Source organism: Monodelphis domestica, chromosome 3 (assembly GCF_027887165.1).
Source record: "Monodelphis domestica isolate mMonDom1 chromosome 3, mMonDom1.pri, whole genome shotgun sequence".
NCBI classification, from domain to species: domain Eukaryota; kingdom Metazoa; phylum Chordata; class Mammalia; order Didelphimorphia; family Didelphidae; genus Monodelphis; species Monodelphis domestica.
In genome coordinates, this window is record NC_077229.1 from 474,492,373 (window position 1) to 474,518,342 (window position 25,970).

At 35.3% G+C, this 25,970-nt stretch overlaps 1 protein-coding gene across 25 annotated transcripts in view; it reads right to left on the minus strand.

Annotated features, from left to right (window-relative positions):
* Positions 1-25,970, minus strand: part of FAM172A (family with sequence similarity 172 member A) — a 560,458-nt gene that overhangs the window by 474,393 nt on the left and 60,095 nt on the right. For all 25 annotated transcript variants that reach the window (XR_008917892.1, XM_007487306.3, XM_056824657.1 and 22 more), the window contains one exon: positions 8,926-9,027. Coding sequence is in view for 24 of the 25 variants with exons in the window: in XM_007487306.3 (XP_007487368.1) it covers positions 8,926-9,027 (102 nt within the window). In the remaining variant the exon portion in view is untranslated. The remainder of the gene's footprint in view (positions 1-8,925; positions 9,028-25,970) is intronic.

Genomic DNA, 25,970 nt, shown 5'->3' on the forward strand with positions numbered 1-25,970 from the left:
CAGTTTATCCTCTGCTTATGAATGGTGTTTTTTTTCTCCTAGATCCCTGCAAATTGTTCAGGGACATTATACCGCCACTAATGGAGAAGTCCATTACGTTCGATTATACCACAGTGTATTAGTCTCTGTGTACAATGTTCTCCTGGTTCTGCTCCTCTCACTCTGCATCACTTCCTGGAGGTTGTTCCAGTCTCCATGGAATTCTTCCACTTTATTACTCCTTTTAGCACAATAGTATTCCATCACCAACATATACCACAATTTGCTCAGCCATTCCCCAATTGATGGGCATCCCCTTGTTTTCCAGTTTTTGGCCACCACAAAGAGCGCAGTTATGAATATTTTTGTACAAGTCTTTTTGTCTATTATCTCTTTGGGGTACAGACCCAGCGGTGCTATGGCTGGATCAAAGGGTAGATATTCTTTTGTCACCCTTTGGGCATAGTTCCAAATTGCCCTCCAGAATGGTTGGATCAGTTCACAACTCCACCAGCAAAGAATTAATGTCCCTACTTCGCCACATCAAGGGGCTTGGTTTTCTGACAAAGGGAGAGAATAACCTAGGCTGAGGCTTTGGTGTGGCTCTTGTTGGTGATTTTGTGTAATTAGGAGAAGAAAGAAGATTTAACAGTTGTCCTCCATCTCCCTGACAGACTTTTGTTTCACAGTTGTGACAGGACTGACATTTGCCAAAATCCTCATAACCCTTACTTATAGATTAGGGACAACCTCATCCCTCTCACTTCAATTTCCATCCTTATTCTGTTTTACCATTAAATCTCCCATCTGTTCATGATCACCTCTATTATTAAACATTGTACTAGAAACACTAGCAGTAGCAATTAGAGAAGAAAAAGAAATTGAAGGAATTAAAATAGGCAATGAGGAGACCAAGCTAAAATTTTGCAGATGATCTGATGGTCTACTTAAAAGAACCCCAGAGAATCAATCAAAAAGCTAGTCTAAATAATCAACAACTTTAGTAAAGTTTCAGGATACAAAATAAACCCACAAAAGCTATCAACATTTCTATATATCTCTAACCCACTTCAGCAGCAAGAATTAGAAAGCAAAATACCATTTAAAATCACCCTAGACAATACAAAATCCTTAGGAATCTATCTGCTGAGACAAACACAGGAACTATATGAGCACAACTACAAAACAATCTCCACACAATTGAAACTAGATCTAAACAATTGGAAAAACATCAATTGCTCAGGGGTAGGATGAGCTAACATAATAGAAATGACAATCCTACCCTAATTAATTTTCTTATTTAGTGCCATACCCATTGAACTATCAAAAAACTTTTTTACTGAATTAGAAAAAACCATAACAAAGTTCATTTGGAAGAACAAAAGATCAAGGATATCCAGGGAAATCATGGAAAAAAAATGCGAAGGAAGGAGGCCTTGCAGTTCCAGATCTCAAACTCTACTATAAAGCAATGGTCATCAAAACAATTTGGTACTGGCTATGAGACAGAAAGGAGAATCAGTGGAACAGATTTGGGATAACTAACCTCAGCAACAATCTATGACAAGCCCCAAAATCTCAAATTTGGGGACCAAAACTCATTAAAATTGGAAGACAGTATGGGAGAGATTAGGCATTTGGATCAACATCTCACACCCTACACCCAGATAAACTCAGAATGGGTGAGTGACTTGAATATAAAGAAGGAAACTATAAGCAAATTAAGTGAACACAGAATAGTATACATGTCAGATCTCTGGGAAAAGATAGACTTTAAAATCAAGCAAGAGCTAGAAAAAAAATCACAAAATGTAAAATAAATAATTTTGATAACATCAAATTTAAAAGTTTTTGTATAATCAAAACTAATGCAACCAAAATTAGAAGGGAAGCAACAAATTGGGAAACAATCTTCATGACAAAAACCGCTGACAAAGGTTTAATTATTCAAATTTATAAAGAGCTAAACCAATTGTACAAAAAATCAAGCCATTCACCAATTGATAAATGGGCAAGGGACATGAATAGGCAATTTTCAGTTAATGAAATCAAAACTATTAATAAACATATGAAAAAGTGTTCTTAATCTCTGATAATCTGAGAAATGCAAATCAAAGCAACTCTGATGTATCATTTCACACCTAGCAGATTGGCTAACATGACAGCAACAGAAAGTAATGAATGCTAGAGGGGATGCGGCAAAGTGGGGACATTATTGCATTTCTGCAATGCAGAAATGTGGAGTTGTGAACTAATTCAACCATTCTGGATGGCAATTTGAAACTATTCCCAAAGGGCGATAAAAGACTGTCTGCCTTTTGATCCAGCCATAGCACTGCTGGGTTTGTACACCAAAGAGATAATAAGGAAAAAGACATGTACAAGAATATTCAGAGCTGCACTCTTTGTGGTGGCAAAAAAAAAACTGGAAAATGAGGGGATGCCCTTAAGTTGGGGAATAGCTGAACAAATTACGGTATCTGTTAGTGACGGAATACTATTGCGCTCAAAGAAATAAAAGTGGAGGAATTCTATAGGAACTGGAATGACCTCCAGGAAATGATGCAGTGAAAGGAGCAGAACCAGGAGAACATTGTACACAGAGACTGATACACTGTGGTACAATCAAATGTAATGGTCTTCTCCATTAGAGGCAATTCAGTGATCCTGAACAACTTGGAGGAATCTACAAAAAAAACATTATCTACATTAAGAGGAAACACTGTGGGAGTAGAAACACAGAAGGTAAACAACTGCTTGAATATATGGGTCAAGGGGATATGGCTGGGAATGTAGACTCTAAATGAACATCCTAATGCAAATACTAACATGGAAAAGGTTCTGATCAAGGACACATGTAATACCCAATGAAATTGTGTGTCACCTGCGGGAAAGCTGGGGGGGAGGTGAAGGAGAGGAATAATAAATAATATGATTCTTGTAACCAAGGAATAATGTTCTAAATTGACTAAATATATTAATTCAAAAAATAAAAAAATAAAATGAAATTAAAGCATCTTTATCTCTCTCCACTTCCATTGTAGTATTATTACTTCAATTAAGGTTGGCTCAGTTTTAGAATCAACCTTTCCTCAAAGCTCTTCTTATTAGGAAACAATAAGTAAATTATGTGAACACAGAACAGTATACATGTCAGATCTCTGGGAAAAGATAGACTTTAAAACCAAGCACGAGCTAGAAAAAAAATCATAAAATGTAAAATAAATAATTTTGACTATATCAAATTAAAAAGTTTTTGTACAAACAAAACCAATGTAACTAAAATCAGAAGGGAAACAACAAATTGGGAAAAATCTTTATAACAAAAACCTCTGACAAAGGTTTAATTACTCAAATTTATAAAGAGCTAAATCAATTGTACAAAAACTCAAGCCATTCTCCAATTGATAAATGGGCAAGGGACATGAATAGGCAATTTACAGTTAAAGAAATCAAAACTATTAATACGCATATGAAAAAGTGTTCTAAATCTTTGATAATCAGAGAGATGCAAATCAAAACAACTCTGAGGTATCACCTCACACCTAGCAGATTGGCTAACATGACAGCTATGGAAAGTAATGAATGCTGGAGGGGATGTGGCAAAGTTGGGACATTAATTCATTGCTGGTGGAGTTGTGAATTGATCCAACCATTCTGGAGGGCAATTTGGAACTATGCCCAAAGGGCACTAAAAGACTGCCTACCTTTTGACCCAGACATTGCATGGCTGGGTTTGTAACCCAAAGAGATAATAAGGAAAAGGTCTTGTACAAGAACACACTCATAGTTGCACTCTTCGTGGTGGCAAAAAACTGGAAAATGAGGGGATGCCCTTCAATTTGGGAATGGATGAACAAATTGTGGCATGTGTTGGTGATGGAATACTATTGTGCTTAAAGGAATAATAAAGTGGAGGAATTCCATGGGGACTGGAACAACCTCCAGGAAGTGATGCAGAGCAAAAGGAGCAGAACCAAAAAAACATTGTACACAGAGACTGATACATTGTGGTACAATCGAAGGTGATGGACTTCTCCATTAGTGGCAATGCAATGTCCCTGAACAATCTGCAGAGATCTAGGAGAAAAAACACTATCCACAAGCAGAGGACAAACTGTGGGAGTAAAAACACTGAGGAAAGGCAACTGCTTGACTACAGGGGCGAGGAGATATGGCTGGGGATGTAGACTCTAAATGAACATCCTAGTGCAAATATCAACAACATGGAAATAGGTTCAGATCAAGGATACATGTGATACCCAGTGGAATCGTGCGCCGGCTATGGAAGGGATGGTGGTGGGAGGGGAGGGAGGAAAATAAAATGATTTTTGTATCCAATGAATAATGTTTGAAATTGACCAAATAAAAATAATGTTTAAAAGCAAAAAAAAAAAAAGCTCTTCTCTTTATAATAAAAATAGGTTTAAAGTTAAAGAAAATGTTATGTTTCTTCAGACAACTTGAGAAAAGTTTCACTGCAAACCTTATAGAAATATAGTTATTATCACCCTAAGTTATTCAAGATACATAGAGATTAATAATATAATTTTGATAACCCTGAGCCAAATCTCAAAAAAAAGAAAGAGACATGCACCATCAACTCAAAAATCAAAGGGTTAGTAGCAGCAAAAGCTAAGATGCATTACTGTAAAAATAAGAAGACTAGAGTTCCTACTCTCCAAGGTAGAAAATCAATGCCTGACATTTTTGGTCCTTATCTATTTGAAAAAAAAGTTATAAGCTCATTCAAAAGCTAAAAAGTGGAGACAAAATGAATAATTACTTTACAAAAAGATATTTGGAAACACTGACAGCTTTTTAAATTGTGTAGTAAGCCTCAAGGTTCTATCCTAGGTTTTCTTCTCTTCTCCTTTCCATATTATTTGACAAGCTGCCTTGAATTCAGTTATCAACTCTATACTTATGATTAACAGATTTATTCAAACCTTAACCTCTCTTTGGACCTGCAGTTTTCATCTCCAAAAGCCTACTATGCATCTGTCCAATAGATATATTAAACAACATATGTAAAACTGAAATCACCATATTTCTACAAAAATCATCCTTTCTTCAAAAATTTAACATAACTTCTAAAAGCACTATCATCCTCCTAGTCATCCAGACTTACAACCTAGGGGAGAGTGTTATCCTGAATTATGTATTCTCTCTTTCTCTACATCTAATCTGTTGCCAAATCTTGTCAATTTTATCTTCTCTCATATATCCTCACTTCTCTCCTCTGACACTACCCTCACCCTATGCAGACCTTACACCTGGAATACTGCAAGAGCCTACTACTGCCTCAAGTCTATCCCCAATCCAATCCATCCTCCACTCCTCCAGCAAAACAATTTTCCTAATACACAGGTCTGACCAAGCAAGTCCTATTCAATAAACTTCACTGGCTCCATCTTAATTCCAGGATAAAATATAAAATCCTCTGTTGAGCTTTTAAAGCCCTTCATATTCTGAAATATTCTGAACACAACTCCATGTACTCTGAGATCATTTGACATTGACCCCTTACTCATTCTTGAGATATGTGAATCTTGAAAATTCTCAGACCCTACTTCATTAGTATTAGTAGTAGTCTCTTGGTAACTGAGGATGACGATTGTCTTTGTGCGTTTTCATCTATGGTGTATAGATGAGTGTGCGCAAAGACACTTGTGCGTGAAGGAGATTTAAGTGGAAAAGTCGATGCACAGAGACAGTCCAACTCTCTCGGCATTGGAAGCCTGGGTCCATTGGCACGAAAAGTCATTACACCTGGAGACTTCCTCAGCTGCATTGGATGGCCAGGTTGTCTTTTGTGCTCCAACATGCCCTAAGCATTCCACAGTGCTTTGCTGTGTCGCCATCTCAGCCGCTGAACCTTCTTGTTGGTTTCTTCTGCCTGTTCAGCCGAAGCAGTCTTCACATGTTGGGTGAGCAAAGCCCTGGTTCACCAGGGAGTCTATGACCCAATGGCTACTCTCACAAGGTTTAGCCGGCCTGTCGAAGCCGTTGCCCGGGGTGTGGCCGCTGCCCCATGCTAGCAGCTACTGGGAGCCACAAGTGAGAGCTGGGTGTCAGGTGGGGGTCAGAGGTTGGAGAGCTGCCCTAGGAGGGCATGACAAGCCCTCCATACCAGAGATACTACCCCTCCCTGAACATCCCATACACCCCACCCTACTTCATAAGATTTGGTTAAGACCGTTCCCCATTTTAAACAATGAAGATACTTGATCAAGAATGTGAAAACTCTACTCCACCCATACTTAAGCATACTTTAGGGGAAGATAAAGTTGTAAACTCTTTACTGAACAATGAAAAGTACTTAACCCATACTTATGGTGAGGCCAAGCCCTTAAGCTAGGTCTATTTTAAGATCTAATACAAAAAAGGTGCTAAATACCTATAAAGGTCAGGCAACTTGCAAACTTACAAGGAGCAAAGAGATGTGAACTTACTCAGAAGTCTTAGTCTACCCAGAGAAGTTGAGAACTAAAGAAGGTGTGAATTAAGAATGGTCAGTCCTGTGAAAACTTCTACTGTGATTGGTAGAGTGGGAACTTAGGGGAGGTGACATAGGAGAAAATTCTCTTTAAAAGGAGAATCAGAAGGCCTCTGAGGGGGGATTCAACCTTGGAAGCTGAAGTGGAGCTCAGGAGCTGAACTGGTGGGTCTCTCTAAACACTAGAATCTTGCTTGGGACAAATCTTGTGGTTAGTGGATTAAAGACTGACTGATCTCTCTCTTAAGGCGCTGGCCTAGGCTGGCCTAGCCCTTTTCTCATTATTTCCTCTTACTCTCTCTCTCCCTTTCATTAATTCCTTAACTGTATTAATTAAAATCTCTATAAAACCCAGCTGACTTGGTTATATTTCATATTTGAGAATTTTTCCCTGGCAACCACTTTAGATTTGATTTAACTCAAGACAATGTCTTGAAACCATATTTTTGTGGTCACAGTTTAAGTCAACCACTCTTTTAATTGTAACAGATAAGATATTGTATCTCCCAATTCTGTGTAATTATACTGGCTAGCTCTTATTCCTGGAATGCTATTTTTCTTTTTTTTTTCAACCTTCTGGCTTCCTTCAAGTGAGCTGAAATTTTATCTTCTTCAAGAATCCCTTTCTAGTCCCCTTTCATATTAATGTTAGTGCCTTTCCTCTGAAATTATTTCCAATTTACTCTTTCTCTAAATAAGTATTAAAAGAAAGAAAAAAGATAGACAAATAGATATTATGTAGATTTATTCTATGTACATAATTCTTTGTAAGTTGTCTACCCCACCATCACCCAGGTATGATGGGACAACTTCTTTGAAATCTCAGCTCTAAGCAAGGTGCCAGACAGATAATAATTGCTTAATAAATTCTTGTTGACATGAAGAATAGTCATTCTCAGCAATACAATGAATAAGCCTAGATAATTCTGAAGGACGCATAATGAAAAATGCTATCCACCTCCAGAAAAAGAATAGACTTAGTCTGAATGCAGTTTGAAACATACTTCTTGACAAATTTTTCTCAGTGTGGAGTTTGGGTTGTTTGGTCTGTGTTTTCTTTTACAACCTCACTAGGATGGGAATATTATTTATATGACTTCACATGTAAAGCCTATATCAAATTGCTTGCCTTCTCAATATGGGAAAGAAGAGGGAGAAAATTTGGAACTAAAAACGTTTTTAGGTTAATGTTAAAATCTATTTTTATGTGTGATTAGAAAAACTTAAAATATTTTAATAAATGAATAGGTTCATGTTCATTGACAGCCATGAAAACTAAAGTATTCTATACCTAAAAGCAAGCACTACAAGGTTTGTTCACCACAGAATGAAGCTTCCTTGGTCTGAAAGAAGAATCTATTCACTACCGCAAAAGAAGAAAAAAGCATGGTAATCAGTCTCTTCTCACTACTGAATTTTACTTGGAATTTTAAAAGCATGCAAGCACACACAAATATACATACACACATGCATGCACAAAGAACAATGTATGCTGATGTAGGTGATATTTTAAGAAGTTTGAGAAATGAAGACAGCAAATGATCTAACTTTCTAATATGTCCATCTAAAACTGGCTTTATATTGTTCCACATACATTCCATATACAGAAATTTATGAAAGATTGTATCTCATAATACTTTAAGCACTCATCTCTATACCATAATAACAATGTATTCTTTTTTTTAAAACACTTACCTTCTGTCTTAGAATCAATACTGTTTGGTTCCAAGGGAAAAGAGTGGTAAGGGCTAAGCAATAGGGGGTTAAGTGACTTGCCCCAGGTCACACAGCTAGGAAGTGTCTGAGGCCACATTTGAACCCAGGACCTCCCATCTCTAGGCCTGGCTCTTAATCCACTGAGCCACCCAGCTGCCCCCAACAATGTATTCTTAAAAGAAATATCTAAACTATTAGAACTTCTATAGGTTGTCAGTTAATGTCAGGTAACAAATAAGTATGAACATTTATTTATTTTAAATAGCTAGCTAGAGATATGCTATTAAGTTACTGGAACAAATCTCTCATCGCCGGTCAGATCTATTTCCAAAATCTTCAGTGTTGAATTTATTTTAGTGTTGATTTCATTACTAGATGTATACCACATTTATGTCTATCATATGATGTAGAAATTTAGCACTGCTCTTTACGATAACATCACTAATAATCTCTACCAGACATTTAATTTAAAATAGCAAAGGAAACAGTAGCATCCCTGCATATAATCTGATTAGGTCTTCAAAGTGGATATGTAAGAAATGAACACCAAAGGCTGGAAATAGTTGCATGAAGCTCATGACCATCTCTTTAAAAGTTTTGAAAAAAATAGAAATTATAGGTTGGTACTTTAACTTGCAAGATTACAATATTACAAAGACAAACTAGTGCGAGAATAGCAATTAACATTTGTGACTCTATTAGCATATATATATACACCATAAATGACTTACTTTCATTAAAAGCATACTCAAATCCTTCAAGAGTATCAGGAAACTCAAGAGGTGGTTCATCTTTTTTCATCAGTTCATCCAAGTCTATTCTAGATAGTAAATCTGGAAAAAAGAGAAGTGGCAAGATTACAAACTGGTCATCTTCAAGTTAAACAATAAAAGGTGATATTTTGGGCAATTAGAAAAAAATTAGAGAAAAGAAAAATCACCAATATTTGCAAAATACGTATTGCATTGGCCATAGTTTATAAACTACTTTTAGTTCATTTTATTTCTAAATTTATAATGTAACATCTATAAAACAGCACCACATACAAAGAATATAGAAACAATCATAGACCATAAAGAAAATATCACTCAGATTTTAATTAAATGTAATATCAATATGCAATACCATAATTAGGGTTTGTTCATAGATCTGACAAGTAAATTATTCTATACTCCTCTAATTTGCATATATTGCCATTTTGTGTCTAAGTCACAGTCATTTTGATCAGATCATAATAAAAGGTGTAAAATGCTGGGGCTATACTAGTATCTGCCAAATTACTGTCCAATTTTCTCTGTATTTCTTGTAAATATTGAATTCTTGTCCCCAAAACTTGATTTTTTGGGTTTATCAAACACAAAATTACTAAGGTGATTGTAAAAAATAGACTCGAATACAGGACTACAATCCCCATGAGCCTTTGCTCCACTTCCCCAGAATGCCTTGTAATCTCACCTGGGCCCAGATCGAGAAGCTGATTCAAAGGCTTTTGAGGGGCTCTTGGCTCTTGGACTTCCATTTTGGGGCAGGTGTGGCATTTTTTCATAATGTAGGTGAGGTTGTGTATAGGCCACTCTATGGCCTGGCCATGTGTTTCTTATCCTGTATTTTCTTTAATCCTTAATCTTCAATAAACCTCTAAAAAATATAATACTCCTTGCAGAGAGAAACTAATTTCTACCTGCCTCAGTCTCCCCGTCTCCCCTAAATTTTAATCTTTACAGTTGGCGTAACCACTTCGGAAGAAAAAACTCTCAATCTTCTGATTTAATCTTTAATATCTAGTACCTAGAAAAAAAAATTTTTTTGAGCCATATCTCTCTGGCCAAGGTTTTTTACCCTTGCAAAGCTGCTGCTCGATCCAGACTTGTTGCATTTGCCGCCCACCCCACCCCCCCAGCTCAGCCGCTTTTGCCTGCGGGCGTTCAGCCCCCGATCCAGACCTGATTCAACCAAGATTGCAATCACCTGGTTCCCGATCGCCTGGCCCTCTGGCCCTGCCTGCCTGTTTCTGCATCCCAGACCCAGTGCGACACCAGACGGCTCATCACCCAGATCCTTGGAGCAGATTCACTCATCGCTCAGGACTCATTTCGACCAGCTGGTAACAGTATTGGCCACGTGGGCGGAGGGGAGAGACAAGTGCAAAAGGAGACTGAGCAATTTTCCCTTAGGTTAAGCCTCTGAGCAAACGGGGTGTATTGGCTCCACGTGGACTGGGGCAGGAGGAGGTATCATAACAGGGGAGAGGGGAAAGAGAGACTAGAGTAGAAGAAACAGATCTTTTCAAACAGAAACCTAAAAAGCAATGGGTTTAAAAGGATACCTTTTGACTGTTCTGGTAATAGCATTAACTTCACCTGCATGTCAGGGAGAAGATTCAACTAACTTTGAAGGGGAAAATGGGTGGCCCAGCGAACTGGAAGCCAGGCCCAGAGACGGGAGGTCTCTAGTTAAAATCTGGCCTCAGATGCTTCCCAGCTATGGGGCCCTGCACGGGTCCCTTGAACCCCATAGCCTAGCCTTTACTACTCTACCTTCGGACAATAGACATTTAAATGGATAATTAAAAACAAACAAACAAACAAAAAAACCCACCCAAGGAACTTTAAAGACTGGAGGTTATATTTTAGGGCATTTCAGACTCCAATGGTTTATAAAAATCTCTGTATTTTATTGCATTTTTTGTTATGGTTTAACTTTGTGATTTTAAGTTCATATATTACTGTATTCAATATTATTCTGCTTGAACTGAAGGTTGATTGAATTTCTTTTGAATGTACTGAGTTTTGAAATTCTGTTGTTTTTCCCCTATAACTGTGTTGAACAAATATTATTGTGAATAAGCCCATATATGAAAAAACAGCTTTTTTCCATTTTGCCGAGGATAGATGGACTTCAGAACTGGTTATAATTGTATTAACAACCTTGGAAATTTTAATGTGCTAAATACCTCAAATGATTTTATTTTAAGGATTTTTTAAATATGATTTTTGGAATTTTTTTTTAACAATCTCTGGTTATTTTTGCCTACCCATACCACGAGGTAAGGCCAATAGTAGCTGAAGTGAAATACATTTTATAACCCCCAACCTTCCCGCATTTCTAAATATGTGAATGGAAGCTGGGCAGTTAATCTCAGGGCATTTGTATCCCTATAAGCCTCCAAGATAAAGGAGCACCCCTTTATTCATATTCTTCAGCTCACTACTTTACTTGCACCAGAATGATATATAGATTTCTTGATTATGTTCTAAACCCAAGATGAGTTTTACTTTGTTTAAAAAAAAATGTTTAAATACCAAGGTTGAAAGATTGCTATGTTTGTAAAAATTGTGACAAATGTCCATCAATTCATAGGTTTTAAAAATGTCATACAGCAACTTATGTGAAATATGAAAGTGTGCTTGTTTGCTATTGTAATTAATTGGGCTATTGAGAATTTTGGGGATTTTGGTAACTATATATTTGTACTACTGTATTTTTAAAGATGAAAAAATTGTTAACCTTGTTCAATTCATTTGCCTTCTACTCCTAGTGATCATGGCCAGATATTAAGAGAAAATGGATCTCATTTTTGATGAGAAAGCCTTGCATTTTATATTTTCTTAGCTGACACAGAATATCAATGATTATAAGCTATATTTTTGAATTTTCTTAAAAGCTCTTTTATTATTATATTTTTCTTGCATGTGCAATATACTTTTTTCAGGTTTTATTTTTTTTCTCTCCTTTTTATATTTGAAGCACATGTCACCAGCATTAAGATTTTCTTTAACCTTTTGATTTTTCAGTACTACAAGTGTAAGATACATTTGCCAGAGCATGCCCAAAAAGCTTGTGACTATAAAAATGATGCCACTAATTATTTAAATAAATTATGGGACTTTGCTATAATCTGGTCCCTTTCTTTTCTGCCTTTCATAGTGTGGTACCTTTCTGTAGTCCTGGCTACTGACTGGGTAAATGCATCATTGCTTAGATCATTTTAATTGGGCCCTGATTGAAGGACCTGTTATACATTTATTTTTCTTTTACTTGGAATTTTTATACATAAGACTTTGATAGTCTATATTTTCATCCAGAAATTTTTCTTTTCTTTTTGATTTTTCTGATGTCTTTTTAATATCTCTTGCCAATTGATTCATATACCTCATACCTCAGCCATGCATTCCTAAGTGATCCCCCCTTTTTTTACATCACCCTCTTAACGGGGGGAATGTAAAAAAAATATCATTATTTAAATTGCAAAGTTTAAATTCCTTTTGAGAAGAATGTTAGGGAAAGAAGATGCTACTTCCCTGAATCCAGAAACTGAACTGTTGGAGAAGCCATCATGAAGAAGCCTCCAGACCACAAGCTGCACAAAAATGAACTTTGGGTGTGGTTAATGAACAGTTATTTGCATGCATACTTTCATGCCAAAGGGGAATGCCCCCTAACTGGCTTTCTGTCAATGCGTCCAGTAATTATTGGTTTTATTCTGTTGTTTCTCTTATCCTCAAATTATTGTAATCTTTAAATTGATTATGTTTTCATGATCCTTTGGAAAAAAATTAATTTTTTCAAACAATCAAATGTGGGAATGTAAAAAATAGACTCGAATACAGGACTACAATCCCCATGAGCCTTTGCTCCACTTCCTCAGAATGCCTTGTAATCTCACCTGGGCCGAGATCGAGAAGGTATTTAAGCTGATTCAAAGGCTTTTGAGGGGCTCTTGGCTCTTGGACTTCCGTTTTGGGGCAGGCGTGGCTTTTTTTCATAATGTAGGTGAGGTTGTGTCTAGGCCTCTCTATGGCCTGGCCACGTGTTTCTTATCCTGTATTTTCTTTAATCCTTAATCTTCAATAAACCTCTAAAAAATATAATACTCCTTGCAGAGAGAAACTAATTTCTACCTGCTTTAGTCTCCCCATCTCCCCTAAATTTTAATCTTTACAGATTTACTACTGGATACTGCTCTACCACTCTATTCTATACTCTGTACCAGATTGCTTTGATGATTACTACTTTGTAATATAGCTGGTGGTCTGATATGACTAAGTCACCTTCCTTCACTTTTTAAAAATTTAATTCCCTTGATATTCTTGAATTTCTGTGTTCTTTCAGATGAATTCATTTTTTCAAGCTCTACATATCAAAATTTTGATAGTTGGATTGGCATGACACTGAATAAGAAAATAAATAAGAAGAAAATGACAATTAGAAATGTCATTTTTTAGCTCAGCCTTCCCATGAGCAATTACTGTTTAGATCTGATTTTATTTGTGTGGAAAGTGTTTTGTAACTGTGATCATATAGTTCCTGGGTTTCTTTTATAAGCAGACTCCCAAGTACTTTAAATTATCAACAATTATTTTAAAATGAGATTTCTCTTTCTACTCTTGCTGCTGGGTTTTACTGGTAATTTATAGAAATGCCAATGATTGTGTTGTTTATTTTATATATTGCAACTTTGCTAAAGTTGATAATTATTTCAACTACTTTTTTATTTGAGTATCTGTGAATACCGTCATATCACCTGCAAAGAGTAGTAATTTGGTCTCCTCTGTGAACTTTAGATTACTCCACTCTACTTAGTCTAACAAAAACAGGAATTTCTACACCCATACTTAAGGATTAAGTATTTAGGAGGACGGCCTATGACAAACATGTGCTAGCAAATAACAAATCAGAAACAACTGACAGACCACTGGGCTCTCTTAAGTCAAGCTTAAGCTTCCACTGGTACATGTGAGACGCAGGAAAGTGTAAAACTGCCTACATATTTCGTGTCACTTCCTCTCTCCAGATTCTTTATGCAGAGAGGGTGCTCTGGCACCAGCTTGCTGAGCATTTCGGCATCTTGGACTGGTGGCAGCCATCGTCCAAGGTTGGCAGTGAGTTTTCCTTGATACTATACTGGGAGAAGCTGAGTAGCCTAGTTTAGGTGAGACATCTTCACTGAGCTCTCTCAGAGTTTAGGCTGATTCTTTTCTACTTTACCTTCCAAACACTATCCTCTTAAAAAGCCTCTAATCTTCTTCAAAGACCTTGTGGTGGAGGTCTTTGAGCTTCCCCTGGAACAGGCCAGGTGGGAGAAATCCTATACCCTCCTATATTCCTTCTTTCTATATTAGTTAAAATCACCATAAATTTCCAAATTGACTTGGTTATTTTATTTGGGATTTTCTCTGGCGACTAAATTAATTTAGATTAGGTCACAACCCTAAAATTATCCTTACACCTCATTGCCTAGTCTAATTCCTTCCATTTATTTTTCTTCTCTTATTGTTATAGCTAGCATTTCTAGTAAAATACTGAATAATAGTGGTAATGGGCATCCTTGCTTCACCCCTGATCTTCCTGGGAAGCCTTCTAGCTTATCCCGATTCCATAAAATATTTGCTGATTTTAAGGAAAGTTTCATTTATTTCTACGGTTTTTTATGTTTTTAATAGGAATGGGTGTTGTATTTTATCAAAAGCTTTTTGTGCCTCTATTGAGTACATAGAATTTCTATTTATTTTGTTATTAATACAGTGAATGATGCTAATTATTTCCCTAATACTGAATGAGCCTTGCACTCATGGTAAAAAATTATTATACTGTATGATTTTTATGATTGAATGCTGTAATCACTTCGCTAACTAATGTTTTATTTTAAATGTTTTGCATCAATATTCATTAAGCAAATTGGTTGCTAGTTTCTTTTTTCTGCTTTTCCCCGGTTATGGTATCAGCACCATGAATTGATAGGACTCCATCTTTGGCTATTTTCCTAAATAGTTTATATACTTTTGGAATTGTTCTTTAAATGTTTGGTAGAATTTATTGTAAATCCATCTGGTCTTAGGGATTTTTTCATAGGGAGCTCACAGTGAGGGCTTCTTCAATTTCTAAGATAGGGTAATTTAAACATTCTGTTTCCTTTTCATTTAATCTGGACAGTTTTTTTTTTAATAAAGCCATTCATTTCACTTAGATTGTTGGGTTTATTGGCATATGATTGGGCAAAATATCTCCTATTAACTGCTTTAATTTCCTCTTCATTATTTGTGAATTTACCTTTATCATTTTTGATACTGGTAATCTTTCTTTTTTAATATCAAATTAACCAATGGTTTATTTTATTGGGGTTTTTATCATAAATTCAGTTCCTAGTTTTATTTGCTGGTTTAATGGTTTTCTTACTTTCGACTTCATTTTTCTCTCCTTTGAATTTCAAGATTTCCAATTTTGTTTTTAATTGGAAATTTTTACTTTGTCCTTTTTCTAAGTTTCTTTAGTTGCATTCCCAATTCATTGATCTGCTCTCTCTATTTTACTAACATATTTAAAGATATAAATTTTCCTCTAAGTATTGTTTTGGTTGCATTCCATAAATCTTGACATATTTCACCATTGTCATTCTCTTTCATGTAATTATTTGATTATTTCTATGATTTGTAATTTGACCCACTCATTTTTTAGTATAAGAGTATTTGATTTCCAATTAATTTTCTTAAACCCTTACTTTCTGTCTTACTAACAATTCTAAGAAAATACAGAATGGGATAGGCAAACACTTAAATGACTTGCCCAGGATTTCACAGCTAGGAAGTGTCTGAGGCCAGATCTGAACCCAAGACTTCTCATCTCCAGGCCTGGGTCTCAATTCACTGTGGCACCTAGCTGCCCCTCCAATTAACTTTTAATGTATGTTTCTGTGGCTCCTTATTGAATGCAATTTTATTATATTATGTCATGAAAAGGATACATTTAATATTTCTACTTTTCTGCTTTTGTGAGGTTTTTATGTCCTAATGAATGGCCAGTTTTTGCATGGGTATTATGTACTGCTGAGAAAAAAATGTATATTACTTTCTATTCCCATTCAATTTTCTCTAGGTTCTATCATATCTAACTTTTCTAAAATTCTATTCATTTCCTTAATTTCTTTCCCATTTATACTATGGTTAGTTTATCTAACTCTGAAAATGGAAAGATCCCACATTAGTATAGTGTTACTATTTCTGCATATAATTCTGTATAGAAATAGGCTTTTATCAAGGGCACATGTAAAACCCAGTAGAATTGCATGTTGGCTGCAGGAGGGGGTGTGGGGAGGGAAAGATCATGATTCTTTTAATCATGGAAAAATAGTCTAAATTCACTAATTAAATAAAATTTTCAAAAAAAATAGATAAATTGTATTAATTCTGCTTTTGTTTTGTCTAAGATCATTATTAATATCCCTATTTTTTTTTTGTTGTGTTTTTACTTCAGCGGAAACATAATAGATTCTGGTTATTGTACATTGCCTTTGTGTCTTTGTGTCTGTTTCTCTGTTTCAGTTGTATTTCTTATAAACAGCATTGTAGGATTCCACTTTTTAATCAATTCTGTTATACATTTTCATTTTATGAGTCAGTTAATCCCATTCACATTACTATTTATTTCCCTCTTTCTTTACTTTTTCCCTCTGTTTATCCTCTCTTTTTACCCTGTCTCTGCTTCTGACTGCTGCTTTCCCCAATTTATCTTCACTTCTGTCAGGATCACCTTTCTCTTTTCCTCCTCCCTTTCTATTTCTCTGTAGGGTAAAGGAGATTTCTATACCCAATTTAGGGTGCATATTATTTCTTCTTTCTACCAAATCTGATAAGAATAAAGTTCAAATACTGCATATCACTCATTGCCTAATCTAACTCTCCACATTAAAAGCTCTTTCATACCTCCTTTATGTGAGATAATGTGTCTCATTCTACCTCTTCTTCCCCTTTCTCCCAGTGCATCCCTCTTTCTTACTCCTTAATTTGTTTTTATCAGACATCATAATGTCATAGTCAAATGGCACGTGTCCCCTTTATCTATGTACACTACTTCTAACTGACCTTAAATGAAATATCAGTATCATCCTCCCATATTGGAAAAGAAACAGTTTTGCTTTATTGAATCCCTTATGGTTTTTTTCTTACTTACCTTGTTATATTCCTCTGGAGAATTATCTGAAAACCAAATTTTCTATTCAGCTCTGGCCTTTTCATATGTATACCTCAAAATCCTCTATTTCATTAAATATAGTTTATTTTTTTACCCTAAAGGATTATGCTCAGTTTTACTGAATAAATAAGTCTAGCTCCTCTGCCCTGTAAAATATCATATTCTAAGGCCTCTAATCCCTTAATCTATCCTGATTGTGGATCCACAATATCTGAATTGTTTCTTTCCATCTGTTTACAGTATTTTCTCCTTGAACTGGAGCTCTGGAATATGGCCAAAATATTTCAGGGAGTTTTTATTTGGGGACCTTTTTCAGGTTATTGATATATTCTTTCCATTTCCATTTTGTCATATGGTTCTAGAATATTAGCACGACTTTCACTGATAATTTCTTAAAACATGATATATAGCCACATTTTTCATCATGGCCTTCAGGCAATCTAATAATTCTTAAATAATTTCAGGAAATACAATAATTGTCTTTGATCTATTTTCCAGATCAGTTGTTTTTTCCAATGAGTATTTCATATTTTCATTTTTTAAACTTTTAATTTTTTAAAATTGTTTCTTGATGTCTCATGGAGTCATTAGATTCCACTTGCTGAATTCTACTTTTTAAGGAATTGAGGAATTTGTACTTCTATTTCTATTTAACTGATTCAAATTTTTAAGGTTTTTTTCTTCACTGAATTTTTTAGCACTTTTTTCTATTTGGTTAATTCTGCTTTTTAAAAATTCTTCTCTTTCATGGATTCTTGTGCCCTCTTTACCATTTTGTCTCTTCTATTTTTAAAGATTTATTTTCTTTATTATGTTTGTACCTCCTTTATCAAGTTGTTGACTTTTTTTCATGATTTTATTATATCACTCTCATTTTTCTCTCAATTTCCCTCTACCTCTCTCTTATTCAATTTGTGAAATCCTTTTTGAGATCTAGGAATTCTTTTTATGCTTAAGATCAATTCATATCTTCTTTGTGGCTCTGAATGTAACTATTTTGACTTCATCTCCTGAGTTTGTGTTTTTTGATCTTCCCTTTCACAATAATGATTTTATATGGTCAGGTTCTTTTTTGTTATTTTCTCATTTTTCCAGTCTATTTAATTATTTTTAACTTAGTATTAAAAATGAACTCTGTTCCTGTAGTGAAGGAGGTCACTGACTTAAGCTTCAGGTTTTTTGGGCTACTATTTTCAGGGCAAGTTCTGGGTAATTTTAAGTTTTCAGTTCTTCCAAGGTGATATAATAGTGTGGTCACTATCCTCCTACTCTGTGAATGATCATAAGCACTCTTTCATACCATGGTACTCAGATCAAGATCCAGGCTCCTCTTCATCCTGGGACTTATTTGAATAATTTTTTCTCTCAAAATCCATGGTAGTAAAATGTAATAATGTTTGCTTCTGTGGATCTATGTCATGTTGTTGTTTTATATTATATTATCACAAATTTCTTAAACCCATTAGTCCATTAATCGCTTGATCATCTTTATTGAAAATGTCTTACAAAGTCTTTATATTAACATTTATGAGTCCTTCCAGTCTTTTACCAATATCCATCAATTACTTGAATCCTCCTCTTCATCTGCAGTGTCCTTTTCCATCTGAATGCCCTCTTCCACTGGAATGGTCCTTTCGTTACTGATCTTTTTGATGGCAGATTCTATTTGACTGATGAATCTTAGCTTTCCACAATTTATTCTTCTTCATTTTCTTCTTCAATGATTTATACATTTTCATTATTAATTCCATGAGCTAATTTAATATGTGAACAATGATACCATGAATCTATAAAAGAAGATTTATAAGATTTGAATAGAGAAACAGATCTGGCAAGCTGGAGAATTCTACAAGAATAGAAGAAGGGCTATATTTGCAATATCTCCATGCCCTAGTACATGATCAGTTTTTGTAAAAGCTTCATGTAGTGCTGAGCACAGATTTTCCCCACCATAGTCTTGAGTTCCCTATTCACACAGTCCACTTAACCTGAACTTTGCAGGTGATAAGGAACATGATATTTAGGTATTATTCCTAGATTTTCATAGACTCTTTTCAGGATATTTTGGGTGAAATGAGATCCCTTATCAGAGTCTATGGTAAGTGGTACAACAAATCTAGGAATAATTTCCGTAATCAAAACTTTCACCACAAAGTTAGCTGTATTTGTATTGGACGGAAAAGCTTCAGACCATTTTGTTAATCTGTCCACAATTACCAGATAAAACTTGTATCTTCCAGCTTTTGGCATGCTGATGATTATAATCAATTTGCAAACTCTTGAATGGACAAAATGCCAAAGGTATACCACCCAAACCTTTCTTTCTAAATGCACCTTGATTGAATTTTTCGCAAATAGAACAACTTGTACAGATCTTATTCGCAACATAACTTATTCCCGGTGCTACCCATTTCCTTTTTACAGTCTACTACAGCTTGAGTACCAAAATGGCCTTTTGTGTGAATGGCTTGATGCAAATAAGTATGTAAATCTTTTGGTAACAGTGGTTTTTAAGTGTCTGTAATCCATATTCCAAGTTCTTTCCTTGTTCCAAAGTTCTCCTTCCACTTCTGAATTTCTGAGTCTTCATAAGCTCTTTCTATATCATCAGATTCAATAGTTGACAAATTCATTACATACACTGGAGCATTCCTGGCTGCAAATTTTGCAGTTATATCAGCTCTATTATTTCCTTTAGAGACTGAATCTCTGCCACAAGTATGACTTCTACAAAAGATCACCACTACCTGTTTAGGTTTTTGAATAGCATCCAAAAACTCAGTTATTATTTCTGCATGAGCAATTGGTTTTCCTGATGCAGTAATAAAACTTCATTGTTTCCAGATCTTCCCTGTAGCATGACATACTGAAAATGCATAACATGAGTCTGGAAAAATATTTGCACTTTTACCATCAGGAAGAAGACATGCTTGCTTCAAAGTGACCAACTCAGCCCTGTGAGCACTAAGGTTACTAAGAAATGAGCCATACCACAGTGTTGCAAATTCTGTGACCACTCCAGCTAATTCCATCACACAAGTATGAAGAACCATCTTTGAATAACACCAACTCTGGATTTTCAATAGGAGTGTCTTTCAAATCCATCCTAAGCATATCCACTAGATCTACTACCTCCACACACTCAAGTAATGGTTCACCATTCTTTGGCAAATCAGGAAGAAGTGTACCTGGATTTAATACACCACACCCCTCAACTGGATGTTCTCACTACATAGGAGAATAATTTCATTCTTAGAAATTCTTTGATCTGAATAAGTTTGAGTATGATATTTCCTCATTAGTGCTTCTATTCAATGTGAACAATACAGAGTCAATGGACATCCCAAAACTAAATCTGTTGAATTCTGGACTAACACTGCTACAGCTTCTATACCCCTTCTGTACCAGCAACTATTGGATCAAGTTGACAACTATAATATCCAATTGGACAATAACTTTGTCCTAAAGTCTGTATCAGTACACCAGAAGCAATACCTTTAGTTTCATTGACAAAGAGTTGGAATGGTTTTGAATAGTACAGGATACCCAAAGCTGGAGTAGATAAAATTAAGCTTACATAAGGCTTGCAGATGTTCACGCTTTAGTTTCAGAAGTTCTGGTTCTGTATTCCTGGTTAAATCTACTGGACATCTTGTTAATTTACTATATCCAGGTTTCCATTGCCTACAGTAACCACTTGTTCCAAGAACAGCTCTGAGTTTCTTTTTGGTCTTAGGAGCACTTGGTTGTTGGATATCTCCTAATCTTTTCTGTGTGATACTTCTAGAACCCTCTGATAACACAAAACCAATATATTGCACTCGAGGCAAAACCCACTGTAATTTTGCCTTGGAGATTTTATGCCCATGCTTAAATAATTCTAACAAAAGAATCTTGCTATCTCTTAGACACACTTTAGCATTTGGGGATGCAAGTAGAATATCATCCACAAAATGCACCAATTTACTTTCTTTGAATGTTATAGTTTTTAGATCTCTATTCAGAATTTATGAAAATTGGTTCAGTGAATCAGTGAATGTCTGTGGCAAACAAGTCCAGGTCCTCTGTGTTTTTTTCCCAACTCAAAGCAAAGATCTTGTGTGAATCCTCCGGAATTGGAATTGAGAAAAAAGCTGAGCATTATAAATCAACCCTGGTGAAATATCTGGCCTGACTTAGTATGGACAAAATTATAGCAGCTGGACTTGGTACAACAGGATGAGACTTGATTACATAATCAATGACTGCTCATAAATCCTGTATAAAATGATATACTACTTTGCCATTTTGATCTAACCTTGGCTTTTCAATTGGAAGAATAGGGGTATTAAATTCTGAGAAGCAAGGTATTATGATCGCTTGTTGGATTAGGGATTCAATGATTGGTCTTATACCCTTAATTGCTTCTTTAGTCAATGGATACTGAAGTACACAAGGAATTTGTCCTTCCTTAGTCCTCACCCTTATAGGAATAGCTGATTTCAAAAGAGGAAGACTGTGGAAGATCTGTGGAAGACTTTGACCAAAGATCTTCAGGGATATCCTCAGCAATTGGATAGATTGAATCTAAGAACATCAATGGAAAAGCTTTCAGAGATTCTTCTGGTAGATGTAATGATATATCACCAGTATCAGTACATTGGATTGTTGCTCCTAATTTACATAATAAATCTCTACCTAAAATATTCATTGGACAGTCTGGTATACAAAGAAATGCATGTTCTACAGATAATGGACCTAAAGTAAACATTTTTGGTTGTAATTTTGTTACTCTCTGTGGTTTACCAGTAGCTCCTATTATTTCCATTGTACCAATAGCTCTATAATTCTTAGGAAGACTTTGCAAAACTGATTTACTAGCTCCAGTATCAACCAGAAGATCATAACTCTGGTCTCCAATAGTTACAGACACATATGGTTCTCTACTATTTAGTGGTTGGAATATTTCCAACACTGGCGCAAGCACAATAACATCAGTACAATGCTCAGTCATGTCCTGTCCAACCAAATTTACATCTGATTGAATTGCATGATATTTCCAGGATTTCACAACTTTATCACCATGATCAGCTTTTTCACTACTCTCATTGGTCCTTATAATCTCTACATTGATATCATTGTTCTCATTCACAATGACATTATCTTTATCCAATTCACATTTTTCACTATTTTCCATAATTTCACAATCATTAGAATTTTCCACTAATTTTACATCACAATTTTCTTTTTCTTCACAATTATTAACACTAATTACATTATCCTTTGATTCAATCACATCATTTATGAATTCATTAACTTTATCACCATCTATTTCATTTATTTCCAAACCATTTTCCCTTAATTGCTCAAACACAGAAAAACTCTGGGTACACCTTCATAACAAACATGCCCCTTTGTTTTGATCACTCTTAACTATTTGACTGTATTTGAGCCTTCCTCCAGATTTAACCCACTCCTGCATAGTGTTTAAATCTGAAGCTTGAGCACCATGACAGCAAGCATTTGGGCATGTGCTACCATATTTCGCCTTTGGTAATTATTCCAGTTATTATTATTATTATTCCAAGTATTGTTATAATTATTTTGTGTATTGAATCCTCCATTTTATATTCAATTGCCTTGAAAACTGACCTCTGGATCTACTGTCCCTGTCAAAATGCCCAACATGATTGCACAAGGAACACCTATGGGGACAAGATCTCCTTTCCCTAGGCTTATATTGGTTGCTAGGTTGCATAGATCTTAAAGCTGCCACAGCCTTCACTTCCTTTATTTCATCACTTTCCCTAGCTTTATTTTCTACATCCCTCAATTTCTTTTTTAAATCTTCCATTACATTATCTCTTTTATCATATTTGTCCTCATTATCAATACACAAATTCACTGCTTTTTTTCTCAATTCCTCTAGTCCCATTTCCTCCCAATCTGGGCAATTATTTCTGAAGAACAATTTGATTTTAGGGATTGCATTTTCCCCCAAAATTCTCTTAATATGAGCAATTCCTCTAAAATATCAAGGCTTAAAAAGATATTGACTGCATCCGTGATTCTTTCCAGAAAGTTTGTAGGTGTTTTATTATTTTTTTCTTTGATATTTTCAAATTTAGACCAGGCATTTGGTCTTTTTGTGTGCCTTTTCATGACATCCATTACTGACTTTCTGGCCTCTTTTATCAATTTATAATCAGCTTTATTATTCATATCCAAATTTTGAAAAGTTTCTGGCCATGGGGTCAATAATGTATCATTTCTTGTCTCATTAATAAACTTATTTCTTTCTCTTTTTATCAATAGTTCTTTCATCAATAAATAAAAATCACCATAATCAGGGTCAAAGATTTCTATAACTCATTGAAATTCCCTCATAACCTTTTTGGTTCTTTGGCAAAGGATGTAGTTCTACATTTAATCAATTCTCAGATCTCTGGTATAAACAATTTGTGTTTAGACTTTGTATATTTCATCATCAATTACAACAGGGATATCCCTTAATGGAAACAAAGATACCTAATTTTTATTGCATTCTGTCCCTTTCTGTTGTAATCTAGTTAAATTCTTACTTTTGCCATCATTATCCTTTAAATCATTTCCAAAATCATTTGCTATAATCATTCTTTCTTTCATGCATGTCTCCATTGCCTCTATCTTGTCCTTCATAATTATAATCATTTGCTTCGAAACTCTGAGTCCTTAGTAATCCACAACACAACTGATTTAAATCTATAACCAATACTTATCACCACAAATTTACACCTTTACACCATAAAGAAACATATATACATTAAAGGCAAATATGACAATATAGTTTGCATGATCCAACACATAAAGGGTTTCATTCATTGATAGCTAAGCATTTCAAAACAACATTGTGGAAATAAATGAAAAATTATATATAAGGGATGTACAAAACACAATCCTACAACAGGTAGAATAAATCATTTATCATGTCCCCTGACATGTTCACACTCAACATATACCCACTGTGAAATTTAGATTACTCTACCCTACTTAGATCTTACTAGATGATGAGAAGATAAAGAATATATATATATATAGAGAGAGAGAAGATAAAGAATAAAGAAAGATAAAAAAATAAAGAAACTAGATGATGAGAGATAAAGAAGATGAAATTGTAATCTGATTGAACAATGAAATTACTTAGTTCTTACTTTATAGTGAAGCTAGTACTTTAAGCTAAATCTATTTTAAAATCTTAATACAAAAAGGTGTTAAGTAACTATAAAGGGTAAGTTAATCACAAAAAGGTTAAGTAACTAACAAAAGGTGAACTTAACAAAGAAGTATTAAGTAACTCAAAAGATATAATCTAATTAAAGAAGATGAGGACTAAAGAATGGGCAGTCCTGGAGAAAAGCCTCTGATATGATTAGTAGACATGAAAATTTAGAGGAGGGGACACAAGAGTAAGAGGTCTATAAATTTCACTTCACTTCCTCTCTCTGGTACCCTTTGGCAGTGGAGAGTTGGCTGGTGGTAGCCTGCTGGGCCTTTTGGAATCTTGGCGTGTCTACAGCTATTGTCGTTCAGTGGTGAGTTTCTGGCTGAGTTTTTCCTTCTTTACTTTCCAAACTTTATCTTCTTAGAAGCCTCTAATCTCCTTCAGAGACTTAGCAGCATAGATTCTTGAACTCCCTCTGGCACAGGCCAGGTGGGAGAAATCCTATACCCTCTTCCCTCTTTCTCCTTAAAATCCTTCCCTCTATATTAATTAAAATTACCATAAATTTCCAGACTGACTTGGGTATTTTATTTGGGATTTTCCCCCTGGCAATCAATGAATTTTGATTTAAGACACAACCTTAAAATATTCTCAACACCACAATATGACACTAGATATGATGTATTACTATCCATTTTGATATATATACATTTATATGTGTGTGTGTATATATATATATATACACAGTAAAGAACAGAACACACAAAATTTTTTAAAACAAAAAATCAACAAAAAACAAAATGTCCTAGCACCTAGCACATGTGCTTTTTTTTTTTCCTTTAAAGTTTAAATACCTCTCAGAATTCAGCCAGAGTTAGAGAATTCCATGGCTACTCCCTTGGAAGCTACCAAGTTCTGGGAGTGAAAATGGAATCTTCCAGTTAATCCCCTTAACTGTCTATTTGCTTTCTAACAGGATATTCCCTATCTAATGTCAGTCAATCTAGCTGGCTCACCAAATGCAATAAGGAAATTTTAGGAGGGAAAGGGAAAGGGAAGGATAACAGATGGATCACACTAACAAAATATATATAAAAAGGGCCTATTAAAACAAACAGGGACAAGGGGAATCAGGGAGTGACTTACCTCTAACCACCCAGAGTTTAACACACTAAGGTTTCTAATCTAAGATTAATATTAAATAAAAGATAAAGTCCAAAGGGGGCCCAAATTCTCACAAACTCCAGAGTCCTTGGTAGGGTCAGACTGAAGAATCTAGATGTAGGGTCCTTACAAGATCCAGGAAGGGAGGAAGTTCACACCCTACTCACAACTGTCCACCAGTGTGAAAAGGGGAACGCACACTCAACCTTTCCTTGAGGATAATCCAAGTCAGGTAGCTTCAAAGATGATTTCTTCAAGGAGACACTGACACATAGCTTCTCTGTTTGAATTCCAGCTTGAGAGAGTCAGTTCCCCCAACTGTCTTAGAACCCTGACCCAGCCAACTCTTTAGAATCTCAGTCTGAGGGCTGTCAATCAGCTCTGCAAACTTTCCTATTGTGAATTTTAAAACTATTCCACCCTAATCAGACCATTCTTTAGAAAATTTGATTTAACCTAGGAATC